Raw genomic sequence first — 18,790 nt, 5'->3', positions numbered from 1 at the left:
CATTTATTTTAGTAAGACCAGTGTTTTGTAACTTTGCAAAAGCTTGAGTCATGTAATGTAGGACGACTTTGTCACCAAACTGAGAGTATGGAAGGTAAAGGGGATACATGGCACGTAAAGGTAATGGATGGAGTAGTAAAATAATGGTGACCAAAATGTTCATTTAAGTTTTTAATATTTTTAGACAAGTTAAAATAAATAGAATAATGAAATCAATAAATAGAAAATTGGTTATTCAATATTTATACTTAAAGATGGTACAGCATTCCGAAAAGCATAAGCAAAAAGTCAGTATAGGAATAATCTAACAACACATACAAATAATTATAATATATGGATTCCTATGTTATTAAATGCATGCAATCGTTGATTTTTCTTCATTTGTAATTAAAGACAAGGAAATATTTAGCATAATGCACAACATTTAAAACATTTACAGTTTGTTTTATAAACTTATTGTGCCACATGAGATCATCTTGTTTCCTTTACGTCGTGAATCCGTAATGAACACAAATTTGAGCAAAAATGTTGATGCACAAAACATTGGGACACTGGACTCAATTGTATGCGACACAAGGTCTTTCAATACAACATAGCTGGTATTTATCAAGAACATCATTGTGTATTATCATAGTAGACGTAGAGTATACAAAGTCCAGTGCACTTTATGAAGGAGAACATGCATGAAATCCTTAGGATGAACTCAACTATAAAACTTTATTTTTAATTTTTACTTAATCATTGTGTGTTTTACTTTATCGGGAATAAATCGAATGACTTGTATATTTAATTACTTTATCTCATTATGTACGTCTCATGGCCAAAATTACTTCCCAACAAGATGAATATGATGGAAATTTAAGTGAAGAAAGTATGTCTATTATAGCGCTTAAATGGAGCCGTATGAATTCCAATTTCAACGGAACTCTAAATACTCTGCATGAATTACATGGGTTTACTATTTAGTCAAGGGGGGATCGACATCATAATTGAAAAGGATATATTTTATTCAACCAGCTGCCTTAAACAAAAGCCCTCCTCTGCCAAATGCGTGGAAGCAAATGTAAAATGTAGATATTTCATTATTCGAATGCTTGATCATTTTACATTAAATCTTTAGATTTTTCCCCCTTACACAACTTTTCAACTAAGATACAAATTCTGTCATTTTTCATGTATTTATAATTTGTCACAGTGGTCAAAAAGGATGCATCTTGAATTGACGCAGCCTACATGCCAATTAAACCTGCTGGAAACTGTCGTCAAAAGGATATATTTTATTCAACCAGCTGCCTTAAACAAAAGCCCTCCTCTCTATAGCAAATCCAATTCCAAGTCTCTATCACCGACACTGAAGTGAGGCAAAACGATCACGTTACAGAGAATCTTCCACAGGCATCTTTAGAGACAGCTATACACACAAACAGAGGCGCTATATGTACCAGGACTCCATACCCTCAAGGTCTTCTTTGCAGTATGGTGTAAACAAAAGGCATCAGTCCCCCGGACAAACACAAAGCAGTCACTCACAAGTGATCTGAATGCCCTATTTTGGCAAAACAGTTTTTGTTGCGATTTTTATAAAGAACAACGCTGCAAACTGATTTGTTGAAACTGGTTCCCATGGAGACCAAACTGACCTGTTGATTGGCTCTGTGTCATGTGCGTGACCTTTTGTAGGACGTTTCTAAAAATTGGAAATGTACATGAAATTACTTTGAAAGCCCCAGACTAGTGGCACACAAGGGCTACATTATTAACTCTTCTCTGGCTAATGCACTTCTTAGCCTGGTCTCATGCTCACCGCTCAAAGCATTTAGGGATAATCTGACGTTCAAATACCAACGCGGTGGGGGAGGGGCTTCATAGACTGTGTTTCAGGGGAATATTATAGGGGCCAATATAAAGGATTATGTATTGGATTTGTAACGTGTGCAAATTATGTTTATGCATTGATTGCTTTGAGGGTATAGTTTAAAAAAAAATACAAATTCAATGTCATTCAAAACCTGAATGTGACCCTTTTTTCTGTGGAAGATAAAAGATGATATTTTGAAGAATGTCTCTGTGGTTTCGTGTCCATACATTGGAAGTCAATGGGAGTCAATGTTGTATGGTTAACAATATTACTTTCATGTTCTGCAGAAGAAAGAAAGTCGTATGGGTTTGAAATGAAGTGAGTTGAATTTGCTTTTGACTCTCTTCCACACTGAGCATTGACATTGCGTCAACAGATCTCTGTGACCCTGGACAACAAAACCAAATCCTTGATATATTTACAGTATCTTCATGGAACATGATCTTAACTTAACATCCTAATGATATTTGGAAAAAAATGGATCATTTTTTGTTTTGTTGACTTTTGCCAATTATTCCTGTGCACCTAAAGACTGGTTTTGTGGTCCAGGGTCATATATACATTGACAACCAGAAGGTTTTGTTGTTATCAAGGAAACTTTATAAGGATTCTGGAGGCCCTTGTCCATCTGTAACAACTACATTCTTTCGGAAACGTTGACTTTACACATAGAAAAGCAATATAACCAATTGTGCAATGAAAGGTCAACTAAAAAAATAGCTTGGCAGCTGCAAAGCATTCATTATCACCAAATATTTTAACAATGACTTCAACACATCCCCTGTTGTCTGGATATGTGATATAAAACGTCTATAAGACTGTGCCAGCATGATAGAAATTCATTCTGCGATGTTAATGCCTTCGACAAAATCTCAGACTCCACATTTGGAAAAATAGCTTAATGCAAACACCTGCAAATATATTCCAGAGTAAGTACGAGTTAAAGCAATTACAGTATAAGTGAAACAGCAGGAATCTTGTTAACTTTAAATATTAATAAAAGAAACACATATCTTGATAATTGCTACAATGAATCTTGGGGTTTTGTGATGGAATTATTTCCTTTTGTATTTATCAGTTGAGCTACACCAACAAGTAAATAATGATGAAAAACAGCGGTTCTGGATGCAGAATACCGTGTTGCTAATGTGCCGTCTAAGATATTAATTTGTATTGACTTAAGTCAAGCTTGACACCGTTTTGAAAACCGAACGAACCATTTCTGTCAAATAACCACTTGCAGTTAATCAAATGTACATACTGATGTGTGCAATGTCGACAGCTTCTGCGAGTAAAATATACCCAAAAGCGCACTCTTAAAAATAATTGGGTCATTTGCAAATTGTTGTTGAGAATCAAAGCAACGGTCGGACTCAAAATCTTCGCAAATGTAGCTACAGTAAGTCCTCATTATCTGGCAACCGTCACTTGGAATTGGTTTGATGCGGTAATGATGTGTATTGCACAGATTGTACTCGCAGGATACAACAGCTACACTGCCATATCTTCATGTAGGTTTTAATTGAAAGTTCACTTCAATGTTCAAAAACAATGGCTTTGTTGGATGTTTTGAGCACAAAATGACATGCATAAGTATGCAAGGTAATTGTTTATTCCTCAACAACAGTTGAAAACACAAATATTAAATACACAAAATAAATCACACAAACATCCATGTTATCTACAAACAGGGGTTAAGCCCTTTCCCCCCCCCCCCTACAAAATCTCCTGGCTAAGAATCTCTTCCTAGATTAAGGAATAGGTAGCTCTGTAAGAGCCAACAGATGGAGAGCCAAATTTAGTAAACCATTAGCTGGCAAAAAAGCTATATCCCCCTCCCTCCTCTTCACTCCTAAATCCTCACACACAAAAGCCTGAAGACTTGCTGTGCTGTTTGCAAACTTGCATTAAAGCCCGGGCGGAATCTACTAATATTTTAATGCATTTTATGTCAAATGTGGAGAATTGAATGATTAAATAAATGTACCGTTAAAAAATCGAATTAATTTATTTTAACAGGTTGTTTGGGATAACTGCAGCTCTCGTGTTTGCTGTGTCTCAATGTAATCCTTTATGTAGGTTTTAGGCTTCTGTGCTCTAACTATCTGCATTATGGTATATAGTAGATGTATACTGTACATATAAAGACACCCCGATTTTGTGAGATTTGTTAGCCGCGTCTTCATGTCCAGAGGTGTCGGGGAAGTCAAACAGTCTTTTATTATGATTATTGTATTCGAAATTAATATAACAAACTATTGCTATAGGAAACTGATCGCCATTCTAAACACAGCTGTCTTTGTTGCATACCACAACCAACATGTGCTTTGACATGACTAAGGTTGGGGGGAGGAATGTCATAAATATTCAATAATAACCATCACAATTATCAACTACCATTTATACGTAGTCTCGCTGAATGTGTAAGACATTTGCTAGGGGTTTTTAGTATCTGGTCAGAATTCATAATTTATCATCTTTCTTGATTTGTAGAGTAGAATCAAACGTAATGTAAAATGGATGTAAGCGTAACACTGGAGAACAGAAAAACATAGAGCGAGACTTTAGAGGGGGTTTTCTCCAGGATTAAAATAAGCTGTGAAAGTGTAGACCACAGGTGGCAAAGGTTTGGCTGGTTGGCACATCTTAAAACACACTCCCCCTTCTTTCTAAAAGCCTAAAAGACATGTCAGCCAACCCTGTGTTAGCAAAGCCAATGACTGACAGGCGGAGAACATGTCCTGTTATTATTTCTTAAAACATTTCCCCGAAATCTCTCAAGTAGCGGGGACAATTTAATGAGTGCATCTTGGTCATTTGTCGTCACTTATTTGTGTAGCCTCTCACAGAAACAGAGGGAAAGAAACAACAGATTTTTCTATAACTTCAAAACATTTTACTTGTACACATTACATTAGGGCAATTAAATATCTTTCAGTTATTTTTAAAGAAACTTGTCACTCATTTTCTTAGTTTTTGGATTGCAAAAACTCTTAGCACGGTAGCATAACAATAGATTCAAATATAAGTGAATACAACACAAAGTTATTACCAGAAATATGTTTTCATACAGTAAATGGTATGCGGAAGTAATTATCAGCATTTAAATATCCTTTTGGTTGCCAATCCCCGTTCACACCTTCCTGTTTCCACAAAACTTTAGATTGTGTTTAAAATGGACTTTAACCCATCCACCCGCTCTGTTGACACAGAGACATTTGTATTCACCATTATTTGCATCACCTTACGATGTGGTAGCATGTGAAGTGCTGCAACAGTTTAACCGCTTTCCTAAGCATAGGGTCTGTTGCCATGGCAAAATACTGAAATGTTCAAGCTGTTCTGCCTACACCTGCCATTCAAAGCGGTTTTTAATGTGCAGCATTCTTGGTTCAGGCAAAAACTTTATGGCCAAATTAAACTTTTGAGCTGAAAAATCATTTATAATATTAAGGCCAATGTACACCTTCTCTGACATGGTTTACTGTATTGCTTATTCGCTTAAATATTAAATGCATTACTTTAAATGACATGAAGACTGTGATGCATATTTTCATATGGTTCGCCCCAGCGATACTCAGTACAGTGTGGGGCTTTATTCTTACAGTAATTTACTTTCTAACCTTTATTAGGATTTCCATAATCACATAGTTGGGCAGTTGGTTCTGCATTACTTATCAGTTGGTGATTTCCAGACATACTATCCGGGCCTTCAAAGGAAACAAGAGACTGTTTTTGAAGGGATGTCAATGCGGCAATGCTTTTTCAATGATCTTTGTGTTTTATGTGTGGAGTTTACTGAAAGAAAATTCACAGTTTCGACATTTAGGGGGCATTTTGCAGCATCGGCCATTCATTTCTATTGGAATGTATCTGGTGAAGGGGTTTACGGTCTCATATTGTGTGTTAGGGTCACTCGTGGTAAAGAGAATAAAGACAATTTTATATAAACTGAAATGGTGTGTTTTGAATCCTCCAAAATTACTTTATCATGGTCATAAATGGCAAAAATGCTTTAAGGTGATGGCCATTTGTACAGTACACTTTCTGACTGCTATTGTGAAGAAACTCAGTTTAAGGCGTGAAAATACTGTTTGAAATTCGCCCACAGATAGAGAGGTTGCCATCTCCTCATATCTCTGACACTACATCCTCCATGTTTGCATTGTCATGTGAGCTTCTTGTTCTTTGACCCATGTTCTTCCAAAAATAGTTTAATGTACATCAGATACACATGAAAAGAGCCCGTCTTACCGTTTCGTATATTCTCTATATGTTTGAGTTTGGTGCCACCTCAACTCTCATGGCCTCATAAAAAGTGTTTATCTTATGCACACTGCAGAATCGCTAGCACTGGACCATGCAAGTATTTCTGATTCTGTATCTACTTACTTCACGTATTAGTTGTTATAATTGCTTCCAATGTTTCCTTATCTGTAAGTCGCTTTGGATAAAAGCGTCTGCTAAATGACTAAATGTAAATGTAGTTTTTGCAGATTGTGATTTAGGAAAGTAGATGTATTTGGAGTCTACCTCAACTACAAGTTTACACAATGTTCTTGTAAGGTTTTGTCATTGTTCTGCATGTGTCGGTTCTTTAATAAACAGTTTGAAGAACTTAAATGTTTTTCAAACGCATGAAGAACTCTACATTTGACTAGTTAGTCAAAGCTGTTTTGACCCGTACACCACAAAACTATTACTGTATTAAAGCTTAAATATGCTTCAATAAAAGGAAGTTAAATATACACATTTGAATGTTTAATGTTATAAAAAGAGAAAATTATGCGATGTATTATTATTATAAATAAAAAAATCTACGTCTCCTAAATATCTATAATTTCTTTATTAGATCTTTGTGCTTCTCTTACATTTTCACCGATATTTAATAAAATGGTTATCGTGATAATTGATTTGCTCAATTCAAAATACTATGAAAAAATCTACATAACATATAAGCATATTTGTTTACATTTCTCTGAAATCACAGAACCACAGAATGGGTTGGTTTAAAGTGGTGTGACAATTTTCATTTTTAGACAAACTATCATTCACTCAAATTGTTTCAAACCTGTATAGATTTCTTTGTTTTGTTCAACACAAAAGAGGACATTATGAAGAATGTGGGTAACTAAATAGTTTGGGGCACCACTGACTACCATAGTAGATTCTAAAGTAGTAGATTTTCCTACTATGGTATTCAGTAGTGCCCCAGAACTTTTTGGTGACAAATATTCTTCCAAATATCATTTGTTTTGTGTATAGCAGAACAACAAAATGAATGTCTGAAACAACTTGAGTGAGTAAATGAAAGTATATCATTTTATGCTATTAAAGCAGTCATATTTAAAGGAATAGTTCACCCAAAAATGAAAATTATTTTATGAATTACTCACTCTCTAGTTGTTCAAACCCTGTATACATTTCTTTGTCTGGTTGAACTCAGGAAAAGACATTTGGGTGAATGTTTGTAACCAAACAGTTCTTGGACCCCATTGCCTACCATAGTAGGAAAAATGACAATGGTAGTCTGAACAGTTTTCTGCCCTACATTCTTAAATATTTTATTTTGTGTTAAACCGAACAAAAAATCATAAAATATTATACAATGGTACTCAATAAGGTCCAAGAACTGTTGGTTCTACATATATTTCTCTGTGTTCACCAGAACAAAGAAATGTATACAGATTTGAAACTTGAAGGCGAGTAAAGGATGAAATAATTTATTTTTTGGGGTGAACTATCCCTTGCAAATGTTTAAACATTTAAAATCTGTATTTATTGTGTGTATACTGTATGTGTTGTTCACAGTATGTTTAAAGTTCGGGTGGGTTTAGGGTCAAGAGTGTAATAACATGCAGATACTTGAAATTTTACAATGTAACAACACATACTGTCTTGCACACAATAGTTGCATTGTAAAAAAATTTTTATGAAAGTAAAAAAGTAGTTTAAGAAATATTGCTCAAAAGGATGGGAAAGTTATTCAACTACATTTTAAGCATGTCCTCTGTTAGTCATGACTAACAGAGTATTAGGTCTGTCTACAAAGGTGGGCATGCCATGTATTGTGTAGAAATGTACAGCGATGTGCAAAGAAATAGTTAAACCAAGGTTTGGCAACAGGGACAATCAGACAAGAACTTTACAAGGGAAAAATCTTCATGTCACAGCGACAGCACTGTAAATAGACTGAAAATGAGGTAAAGAGAGGAGATAATGACTGCTCTTCGTCTTGAGTTTTGTGTCATTTTGCTCCCAGCGAGAAGTCAGATGTAGCCATATTTTTTTCCTCATTCCTTCGACAATCTACTCTTTGGCTCAGCATGATTCATATACCAATGCTTTTTATCCTTTTAGAGGTGATCACAGGTTTACATTTCATCCGACAGTCCTAAAAGGGCTTCTAGGTGGGTTAGAGCGCCCACTTGTGGTTGTACCTTAATATGTTGAACAGGTTCATCTAATAATGTTACAACAATACCAGAGCACTCAAGTTTTTATTTTTTTATAGTTTTCTGAACATGATGGTAATTTACATTAAATGTATTTAAAAGTAAGACATTATTAATTGTTACGCATTCAAGTCATTGGTCCTAAATAACAGTTTATGGCCAATATTTATAGCCAACCATTAGATGTGAAATTTACTCGAAGCTGATCTAAATCTGTCTGTGATAGTGGCTGCAGGGGGGTCCGACACACCCCACCATGATATCCAAACCACTCCATTGCTTGTTTCAAAGCCGGGACGCCGAACTGCCGAGTTACCTATGAAAATAGAAACATTGTATTTGAATGAGTCAAATCTATCATGGATTCTCAGATATAACCTGTTGTTGATTCTAAGCAAACTCTTCATGATCAATTAATTCTATGAATTATAAGTTAGGTAGTTGTTTTGAATGAATTCGTTTTTTAAAGCATATTTGCACGACGGTAACCATCTTTCTCACGGCCTTTGTTCGACAGCTCCTTTGGGGGAAGGGTTGCTTCCAATGTTTATCGTGCCTACATAGCAGTAAACGTAGCTGTGGTATAAATGTGCCATGTTGCTATGGTGACGTGATGCTCACTGCTGTGTTGGGTTCGATGAGGCGATACTGTAGCTCTCTGGCCTCGTCCCAGCGACCTGAAACGCACAGCTGTGCCAGCTCGCACACCTGCTGACCCAGGACATTTGCGAGGGCGCACACGCCTCCCACGGCCCCTATACAACAAACACACAGGGACTTAAATGTCACATTAGTGCAATATCTCCAGTGTTCGTGCACCTTGGCCTGGAACGACCACATGGAAAAAAGCTAAATTTGAAGCTGCTGCTTTTTTGATTGACAAACTACAGACTGTTTGATTTTGATTGACAGGTTGGCTCCACCCATGCACAAAAAAATGGGAGAGCAACTCACCACCCCCAGTTTTTGCAAGTGACAGCTATTTTTTTGAGTTTATTAATTGACAGACTTTGTGGAAAGTCTCCCACGAGCTGACATTTGATCAACAGTAATGTTTCCAAACAAGTTGAGAAAATGCTCTACATATACTCTATATACAGCCATGGAAAGAAATTGAGGTCCAATCTTGATTTAATAAGCATTTCTAGATGTTTCGTGTCCATTCCAGTCCACTGTCTGTTGAATTCAGCAAAATCAAACCTCAGGAGTGACAGTCATCCAACAGCATTGTGAACGCATGACAAGACACTGTGATAAAATCACATAAAAGTATTTTTAAAACGTTTCCTGAATCCATGAAGAGTTTGGTTCCAAAATGAGAACTTTCTTTTAAAATGTTTTCTATGTTATCATGTTTTTATTGTGTAAGTTAGCTTTATGTTTTGAGTTGTTATGGCTTAAATCAAAACAAATCAACAGCAGTTTGATTGATATTATGTACAATAAAAAAACATGATTTTTTAAAAGAAAGTTCTCATTTTGTAACCAAATTCTTCAAATATCACTGTTGTACTGATTAAAATTAACTATGAACTTTGCAGTATTTAATGTCTGAAAACATACAGTGCATTCTTTCTGTTATTTTGACCCATTTCTCGTTTTTGCAAATTAATGCAAATATAAACATTATTTGAATTTGAAATTTGGGAGGAATAATATTGTTAGTAGTTTACAGAATGGAACAAAAATGATCAATTTACATAAACACATACATTATCTATAAATGTTTAATTCAGAAAAACTCAAAATAATTTTTTTTTTGCATCATTACAATTTAGTTTGTTCACAGATTGCATGATGTTTTCAACATGTTATGCATCTTTAAATGATTATCATGCTTTAAGATTTACAAAAGATTACATTTAATAATAAGATACAATGCAACTTGTGGGATTTAAAATAAATCAAAAATTAAAACATAAAATGGGGAAAAAAGTTAACAATAAATAAGTGAACTAAAATGATAGTTAGACAGTTCTCACCTACTGAGTACGCAGCCATGAGGAACCCAGCTGATCCCGCCAGCACCTGGAAACTCTGCGATCTGGTTTTGTGCACAATCAGAGCTATTCTTGTGATCTATCAATTATCAAACATCAGAGCGTATTAAGGTGATAGAAGAAAGTGAAAATAAAGACGGAGATGGTGAGAATAAAAAAGAGAACTTATGCAATCTTACAGTATGTAATACAATTAAAGGTGAATGTTACTGTATGATGCTCTTAGCTTGACTGAAACGATAACACGTTAAGAGTCAATATTGTTGACTTCTTTAATATTGTTGGGTATTAAGGAGGGAAGAAGTGGGTATCAACAGCGTGAGAACTTACAATCCATACAATTTTGGGGCTGGTTTATGCCCGTTTCAGATAACGTAACACATGGGGATGAATTACATTAGTTGTGTATTTTTTGCACTGCTGGCATCACTGATTGTGATTCTAAAAATACAAATATCCAAACAGATTTGCTAAACTATCTCCCCATCTGTCACTGATTAAAGACACATGGCTTGCCCTAAACCCATTGGTTGAACAAATGTTGTAGAGCGACGTTTTGATAACACCGCAAAGCAACAGTAATAATAATACTGATGCACTTCAAATTGTGGTAAATACCGATATTAAACATGCAAAATCCATATTTTTTTTATTCTTTGTTTGTGTAAAACAATTGAATAAATATAATATATGGGCTCTTACATCCCCACCACTATCTTTGAGGCCGACAATATTTGGATGCTGGGAAAGTTGAATGATGGCATCCAGAGGCAGGTCGAGACCAGTGTTTGCTGGCACACTGTACAAAATAACTGGAACTGAACTGGAATCTGCCACCTTGGAAATGACAAAGATAACAGTGCATTTAATAAAGGCACAATGAGAAGCACGGTTTTATTTTATGATAGTTTACAATCAACAGAAACACCTGAGTGTAGTGGTTTATAAGAGCACGGCTGTCCATTCGGCCGCGGTAAAAACATGGTGTTACCACTAACACACAGTCAGCGCCCACATCTGCCATTCTTTGGCTCATTTGGATCGTTGCCCTGGTGGCTACAAGAATAGACAAAAAAGCAATACATGGCTTGACAGTGTGCCATCATGTATGGCAGGTTTTATCTAAATTAAAAGAGAGATACTAAAGAACAAGACTGGTGCGCTTGAAACCCAGATACAGATAAAAACCAGTAGCTGCATGCATTTGGCTGTCCTCTTTGAATTGAAACCGTAGCAGCAGGGACGTGCACAGGAATTTTGAGGGGCAGTTGCTCTGACCTGAAAAAAGGGCAACCCCCCCCCACAAAAAAAAAACTCACAGGCTATATGAAGAACTGAGAATAACAGGATCTTTATTCATATATATATAAAGAAGTAAAACACTGAAATACAGCACTCAATCACCTTAACTAATACTAATAATAACACAGAAAAACATAACTCCCTGAAATATCTCTCCCTCTCCTGAATCAGCCTCTTTTCAGTGGGCATCTTGGCTTCAAACAATACCCAAAATAGTGAAAGGATTTAGGCATTTAACCATTTAGAATAAAATAATTAATGTGATGCATAGCTTCCATCATTAATTCTTCTTGCTCAAACGAAATGTGAAAAACTAACTATCAGCAGAGACGTAGCTTAGTTTGCCTAATGCCTACCTTCCAAAAAAAATAGTAGCCTAGGCTGCTTGTCTGCAAGCTATCTGTCTTATTATTTAGGCTAAACGCGCAGCTCGTCGATTACTTTTGTTTTTCTGTGCTGGCATGTCGCATGTCCCTTGACTACAAACGTCCACTTCACAGCGACATCCATGAAAAGTGTCTCTACTGTTTTTTTATATAAAGTTGTGCTCTTTTGTCCATTCCGGACTAAATGATGTCTGACCTTTCAGAAAGTTACCGTTATGATGTGACGAAGCCAGCATGTGGACTCCACTTCCACGTCGTGGAGGCTTGTTTACGTTAATAACCAATGATATATCAGATATTTATTTGACACCTCTTTCAGCCAATCATTTGTTTGACCGGAGACCTTACGGCGTCAGACGCTATGCTGCTGCGTCCCAATAAATGTTCTAAAGCGGGTTTTGTTTAGGCCGATTCAGGACAACTCCAAAAACGAGTACAAATGAGTGTCTGGTTTGAGGCTGCCCCGGACGCCGGACAGGGGGCTTAAAATCCTGACTGTCCGGACGAAATCCAGAAGTATGGCCACCCTAGACAACGTTGAGTCGTATCACCCGATAACCGCGACAATCTCCTTCTAGGGCCGCTCATGCAGGCTCAGCTCAGGTGCCGGTCGCGTGCAGCGCTGCACCCACGTAAACAGAGTTTGCCCTTCCCCTTCTGACTTTTACTTTAGTTGCCCGAATACGGAAGTGAATGAGGCTTTTCGCGTTTTTTTTCTCTAGACGTATGTGAAATTCTGCATCCGTTGTATGATTTATTTATTTTCCACCTCGGAAGGGCAACGTGAGTCGAGAAGGGCATATGGGCAGTTGCCCGGGCAACCTGAGCAACCCCCCTGTGCACGTCCCTGTGTAGCAGTGTTTATTTTAGATACTCAATAGGTGAATATTGCCCAGACGTTTGTAATAAGGTTGTAATTCTACAGTACTGTGCACAACAAGCAGTTTTAGTGACAAATAATATTTACTTACGAAAATGCACGCATACACACTCACACACCAAATATCACACAATCACACAAAATATTGTCTACTTCCAACTTCAGCTGCTTAAAGAAGCTGTTTTTTCTGATTTTTGTTTTAGTTTAAGACTCTATCTATATTCTAATTGTTTTCTAAAAGACTATTGATTTCTAAATATTGCTGCTAAAAACTATTGCTTTTCTTTATTATTAACTTCATTACTGAACATTTAAAAGCTATCGTTTAAAGTGTTATGTATTTTGGTAATACATTTTTTCGAAATATTCCTTGACCAAAAAAATTAAATCCAGTGTCATAAAACATGGTTAATAATAATCGAAGGGCCATTTATGTGCTATCAAGGTGTCTCATGACCAAGACCACAACATGAAGGCTCCAGTTTTAATGAAAATGGCGACAAACGTATATTGTTGATGTAATTAATAGATGAAATAAACACATGAACTGCTGCTGACCATGACACGAGACATATAAGTGAGACTTACATTCACAGCCAGATCCAGCCATGACTAACTTGTCTATAGGCAGGGCCCGTCTCACTTTCTTCACCACCTCAACCCGTTCCTCGGGGGTCAGGTATGGGTATTCTCCATTAGAGCCCTGCACTACAAGACCTGTTGATGACAAATAAAAGCAACAAAAGACTTTAATGTGAATATTAGTAAATATTGAACATTGGAAATCAAGCCATTTTTTCTGCCATTAGACTGAAAATGTTATGTAGTTTTAATAAAAGCCCACTAGGTAACGCCCTCTACATGGTGTAATGATGGACTTTTACCTGCAGGATGACGTGAGATTAATCTCCTTACTAACAGATGTTAACTATTGCCAACATGAATAGGAGTCACACAAAATTCACATTACAGCAAATATGGGACAGAAGTTCATTGGTTTAAACATTTCCTTGCACTTTTTGCTGCACATGCCTACTTTTTTGTTGTGCGTTCAATTAGATGGCAGAAATTGTTTTTTTTAATGTAATCTGATCAAATAAACTCACCTCTGAACGGTATTTCAGCATACTTGTTAAGATTGTCATTGAGTCTACGATAGTCCACATCTTCACTGCGAGTAAACGGAGTGGCGATGGGAGGATAAACTCCACTGATGTCCAGTCTCTGGACTGCCCTTTGACTTGCACCTCTCCATGTTAAAATAGCTGATCTTCTACATGCAACACTGACATTTCGGAGTGTAAACATGCTAAGGGTTTTGATTCGTCTGTAGAGTAAAAGCATATGGTAAACGTAAACCTGTCATGTGCTCGCAGTTAATAATTAACACAGTTATCAAGTCTAAATATTGACAAATATTTGAGCGAGCCTCTGACAAAATTGGGGTAAACTTGCACATGATAAATGTTTTATTTTAATAAACCTATTGCAAAAATAATAGCCTACCTCATGAAACATTTAATGAGAATAGAAGTGGATGTTGCTTTACCATTTATATTATGTTTACATGCATCTAAATATAATATATTACTTGAAAGCATTGGTAGGTTAGGGTTTTTGAGTTTCTATTGCACCACTATCGTACATAAATACAAAGCCCCCTAAAATAAAGGAAAATTTAACAGTTATAATTCAATTAGGAATATACAATAGTGAAGGCAACTTTGTTTTGCGCACTGTACCTTGTTGATGCAGAAGTCCAAAGCTGGCACACTCTCTATGCAGTTTATCTGCAACTATTCAAAACAGAAACAATGTCACAGCTCTGTATAGATCGCGCTTTTATGAAGCAGATTATTGTGGCAGACAGAGACGTCTTCACGTTTTAACTCCAAAGACAGGAGGCGCGTGCTAACTTTTACACGCATGCGCGTTACCGCCGCTGTAGGTTTTGCTTGTGTCAATAGGATGAATATTCATTAGGGTGATTTAATATTAACAAGTTTGTCATTCAGCGTCAGCCAATCAACAAGCCATGCGCGGCTATAGGCCTAGGCGTGTCATATTACGTCATTAATGTTATGAGAAACGAGGAAAAACATTATTGGTAGGTTTACATGTACTTTGAAGTTTTTTTTAATAAATTCACTTTAGTCCAGCAAATAATTAAACTGTTCCAAGCAAGTCATACGTAGTGACAGGTTTTCAAAACTTTTACTTCTCTTTTCTGGGCACTCTTGGATTGCATTTGCCTTCTCTAAATGTAGTTTTCATCTATTCTTCACGGTATCCCCCATAATATGCACAGAAATGTTGTTGATGAACATTTATTAAGTTGACCTGTTTGCAGCATATGTATGCAATGATATTAAATATTTCATCTGTATCATCACATGACTGTATCACTATTGTGATACAAAACAACACCAGAAATGACCAGTTATTCACTTCAAACATATCCCAACATGGCAATAACAGATTCACATTCACTACAGATTCAGTATGCATCAAAAACTGTATGAATCAATACATGAGTCTCATTATCTCAGGCAAATATTGAAGGATTTAACAGATATAGACCGGTCAGTAAAATATTGTAAACTATTGTCATTTTCCTGGATTTCTACTTGAATTGGTCATGAAATGTTATAAATATTAACAAACACAATATTTCTCAGTCATTGTCTTTCATGTCTTTATTGAACACACATCATGACCAATTCAAGCGGAAAAACATCAAAAAAATTGGCCACTGTATATAATAGTTTCTATAAAAAGCGGCACTTTTTATTTCTATTTCCTCATAATACATTTAATGAGTGTTTAAGTCGATGCTGCTACTTCCACTTCTATTTGTGAACATTATGTACATTTATTTAACTTGTAGGCATTACTTGAAAGCACAAGTAGGTTCACTTCTGTTTTATTTTAGGATCATGGTCTTTTATTAACATATACAAAAACTTTCGTTCATCCAATAAATAAAATATTCGTCACATTTGCAAACAAAAAATTATGTTAACAAATAATAACAAGAAAATGTGGATAAAGTATGTCACAGATGCGAGGAACATTTCATGAAAACTGACTTTCATTAACAAGTACTTTACAAGCGTATTACTTTACAAATGCACTGGACATCACAATAACATCACTATAACATTTCTTTGTACATATTCATCATCGTATCCATAGTATTATCGAAATGTTTAGCTCTCTCGTAATTGGAATTCATTACTACAATATCAGGACATATATAACCCCTTGTGTAACACATTTTACATTAAAACAAAGGTACACAGGGCTGTTTTAACTGAATAACTTTGTGTATTATTTTATTAGTGTTAGGGTTCGAAAAAAGACTGATGAAATAAATGGTCCCACTGGAATTGGCAAATGACACCTGAAAAATATGAAAAACAATTATAAACACATTTATCCTCAAACAAATTCAGTTCACAAATAAGGAGATTGGTGCCCTGGTTACCTTCATCATTCCCAGAAGTAACGCAGATACCAGATGGTCTCATTCTTCAGCTGAGGTCCAAATAGAGGGTTCACTTGGGCCAGTATAGCTATTAACCAGCTGCCATCACATTGACACAAACACAATATTAAACATTGAAATGGATCATACAGTGCTTCATAAATTTACAGTATCAAGACAAAAGGCAAAGATGAATTGAACCAGCATCCAGAGTAAACATTATAGTTGGCTAGTATTGATTCTGCAGAGTAAAAAGCTCATAGCACAGAATGACATCCAGTGATGAATGGATAGATATGGATAGAAATACTTCATAACATCAAAAGACAAAATAGTTACGTATTATGCACAACATCTTTCAAAAATGTTGTTTTATACTCACAATAAATAGCAGCAAACCGCAGTCAGCACCAAACAGGTGATGATAACCCTGTATCAATAAAAAATATTTATCAATCACAAATCAACACAGATGCGATATCATGAATATAATACAAATGAAATATGAACGAATTCATGTGTTGAGAGATGTATCAACGCCGATAAACAGGCTCGGCCTCTTTCAGCATCACTTACCCTCTGTTGGGTCCTTTCGGTACCAAAAACGGGGCAACAACTCCCACTAAACCCCACAGCGTGGTGAAGCAGATCATAGGCAACGCCACCGAGTGATAAACCATCGCGACCCGTTTATGAAAATAATACCGATTTAGAAAGAAATCCGTTTTTAGGGAATTCTGCAGCTCAATTCCGCACTAATCCTGCGCACACGCCTGCCGCTTCCTGATTGGGAGACGGAATTGCATGACCGCATGCTATTGGTTAAAAAGAACTGTCATTCAATAGAAAAAATCAATGACGTAAGATATACGTCATTCGCTGCGCAGACCAAACGGTACGAGACATCAAACTATCTCGAGATTTTGCGTTATGTTGCAAATAAATGATTCTTATTTAAAACACTTATTAAGATTAAAGTTCGGGGTATGCAAAATGTTCATTGTTTATTTCATATTAACTGGATTATTAGATGGGACATAAACATGCAGATCTATAACACTTTTAACGGTTTTAAACGTAAGTCTGAACCAGATATTGTACTCTGTTGATATATAAGATCTTGTAATTTGAGAGAAATTAATATAGCTTCCTTAAGGTTGTATATTGCAAGGTGGTGCAACATAAATTGAATTAAATAGGCTACAATAACAGGTGAAATACATTTTTATAAACAATTTAAGCATTATAAAACAAAACACTTAAACATCGTACATAGATACTTAATTTAATGAGTGGTAGCCTATAGAAAAAAGGAAGCTATAACATTGACTTATGGGACCATGAAATAATTTTCACACTAATGTACTGTTATCATGATCCATCCCAAAATCATTCTAGTAGAAATGATCAAACAGTACCATCTAGTGGACATAAAGCGTGATTGCATTCACAAATCTTTGCACCTTTCACAAACGATAGTTTATATAAAATATCATTATTAATAGATTTAAGGCCAGTTATAAGTCAAGGCATTTCAATGCTCATTTGAAGTAATGTAATATATTTAACATATTAATCCAATTCTTATCCCAAAGAATAGGTCCTACTTCATTTTGATAATTGAATATATTTATTTATTAAACAAAAATATATTGCATTATTTTCACTGAAAACATTTAGGTGCTCTGTCAAATTAGGAGCAGAAGATGGCTTAAAAGGATATATTTGAACCGAGTGACTATGGCATCTGTTTGAAAAAACAAAAAAGACCTCATAAAACACATGAATTAACACAGGATTGCTTTATTAGGAGCACAGGTACAGTGAACACAGGCGTTTGATTTCTTACTTTTCAGACACAGCCAGTAAAGAGAAACATAAATTATGAAAGCGAATAGTCTTGAGTTATTAATAGACCCAAATATACTAAGTATATATTTTTATAGCCCTGCATTTTCCCATGCTTCTCCTGTCACCTGCTAAAAGAGACGAATGAAATTGTACCCTGTACGTTAGTAATTTCATGTAAATGTTGGAATGAATCCCCTGTAAATGTCGGTAAAAATGTAAGAATGATATACAGTAAGAAAAAATAAAATAGGCCGCTTTGGGCCAAAAACGGATACTGTCTCAATTGATATGACAAAGCTTCATAATGTACACATGAAGCTCACCAGGATCGATTCTGGGATTTCAGATATGCCTATAGGGCTGATCAGTACTCTGACCTAGACCTAGACCGAGATATCCTCATATCTTCACAGTGTCATAAGTCATAAATACTCAGTTCTTCTTCTTCCATCTGCCCCTCCCATATTGCTTCCTGTCTCGCCACTTACCTCTCAAAAAAGGGGAATAAGTCCAAACAAAGAGTCAAGGAGCAGCACAAACTTTCCTATGAAAGGTGTAATAATGGTCCGAG

At 35.9% G+C, this 18,790-nt stretch overlaps 2 protein-coding genes across 5 annotated transcripts; both read right to left on the bottom strand.

The window, feature by feature from the left end:
* Positions 1 to 8,342: 8,342 nt before the first annotated feature.
* On the bottom strand, positions 8,343 to 14,820 carry hoga1 (4-hydroxy-2-oxoglutarate aldolase 1). Of its 4 annotated transcripts, none has more exons than XM_079471315.1 (8): positions 14,624 to 14,820; positions 13,988 to 14,208; positions 13,470 to 13,598; positions 11,242 to 11,369; positions 11,016 to 11,150; positions 10,296 to 10,392; positions 8,935 to 9,068; positions 8,343 to 8,629 (listed from the first exon to the last, which is right to left on the bottom strand). In XM_079471315.1, exons 2-8 carry the CDS (start codon positions 14,187 to 14,189, stop codon positions 8,480 to 8,482), a joined length of 975 nt encoding a protein of 324 aa, XP_079327441.1. In that variant the 5' UTR covers positions 14,190 to 14,208; positions 14,624 to 14,820; the 3' UTR covers positions 8,343 to 8,479. The 4 variants fall into 4 exon arrangements, with proteins under 4 accessions (XP_079327441.1, XP_079327444.1, XP_079327443.1 ...); XM_079471318.1 differs by having other exon boundaries at positions 10,300 to 10,392; XM_079471317.1 differs by having other exon boundaries at positions 10,296 to 10,357.
* A 379-nt stretch (positions 14,821 to 15,199) lies between these two features.
* Positions 15,200 to 17,162, bottom strand: atpv0e2 (ATPase H+ transporting V0 subunit e2). Its single transcript, XM_079471509.1, has 4 exons — positions 16,945 to 17,162; positions 16,751 to 16,798; positions 16,369 to 16,467; positions 15,200 to 16,284 (listed from the first exon to the last, which is right to left on the bottom strand). Exons 1-3 carry the CDS (start codon positions 17,046 to 17,048, stop codon positions 16,374 to 16,376), a joined length of 246 nt encoding a protein of 81 aa, XP_079327635.1. The 5' UTR covers positions 17,049 to 17,162; the 3' UTR covers positions 15,200 to 16,284; positions 16,369 to 16,373.
* Positions 17,163 to 18,790: the final 1,628 nt, after the last annotated feature.

This window comes from Barbatula barbatula (genome assembly GCF_947034865.1).
Source record: "Barbatula barbatula genome assembly, chromosome: 13".
Lineage (NCBI taxonomy): Eukaryota > Metazoa > Chordata > Actinopteri > Cypriniformes > Nemacheilidae > Barbatula > Barbatula barbatula.
Note: the sequence above shows the minus strand (reverse complement) of the source record. Positions and strands in the feature narration are given on the sequence as shown.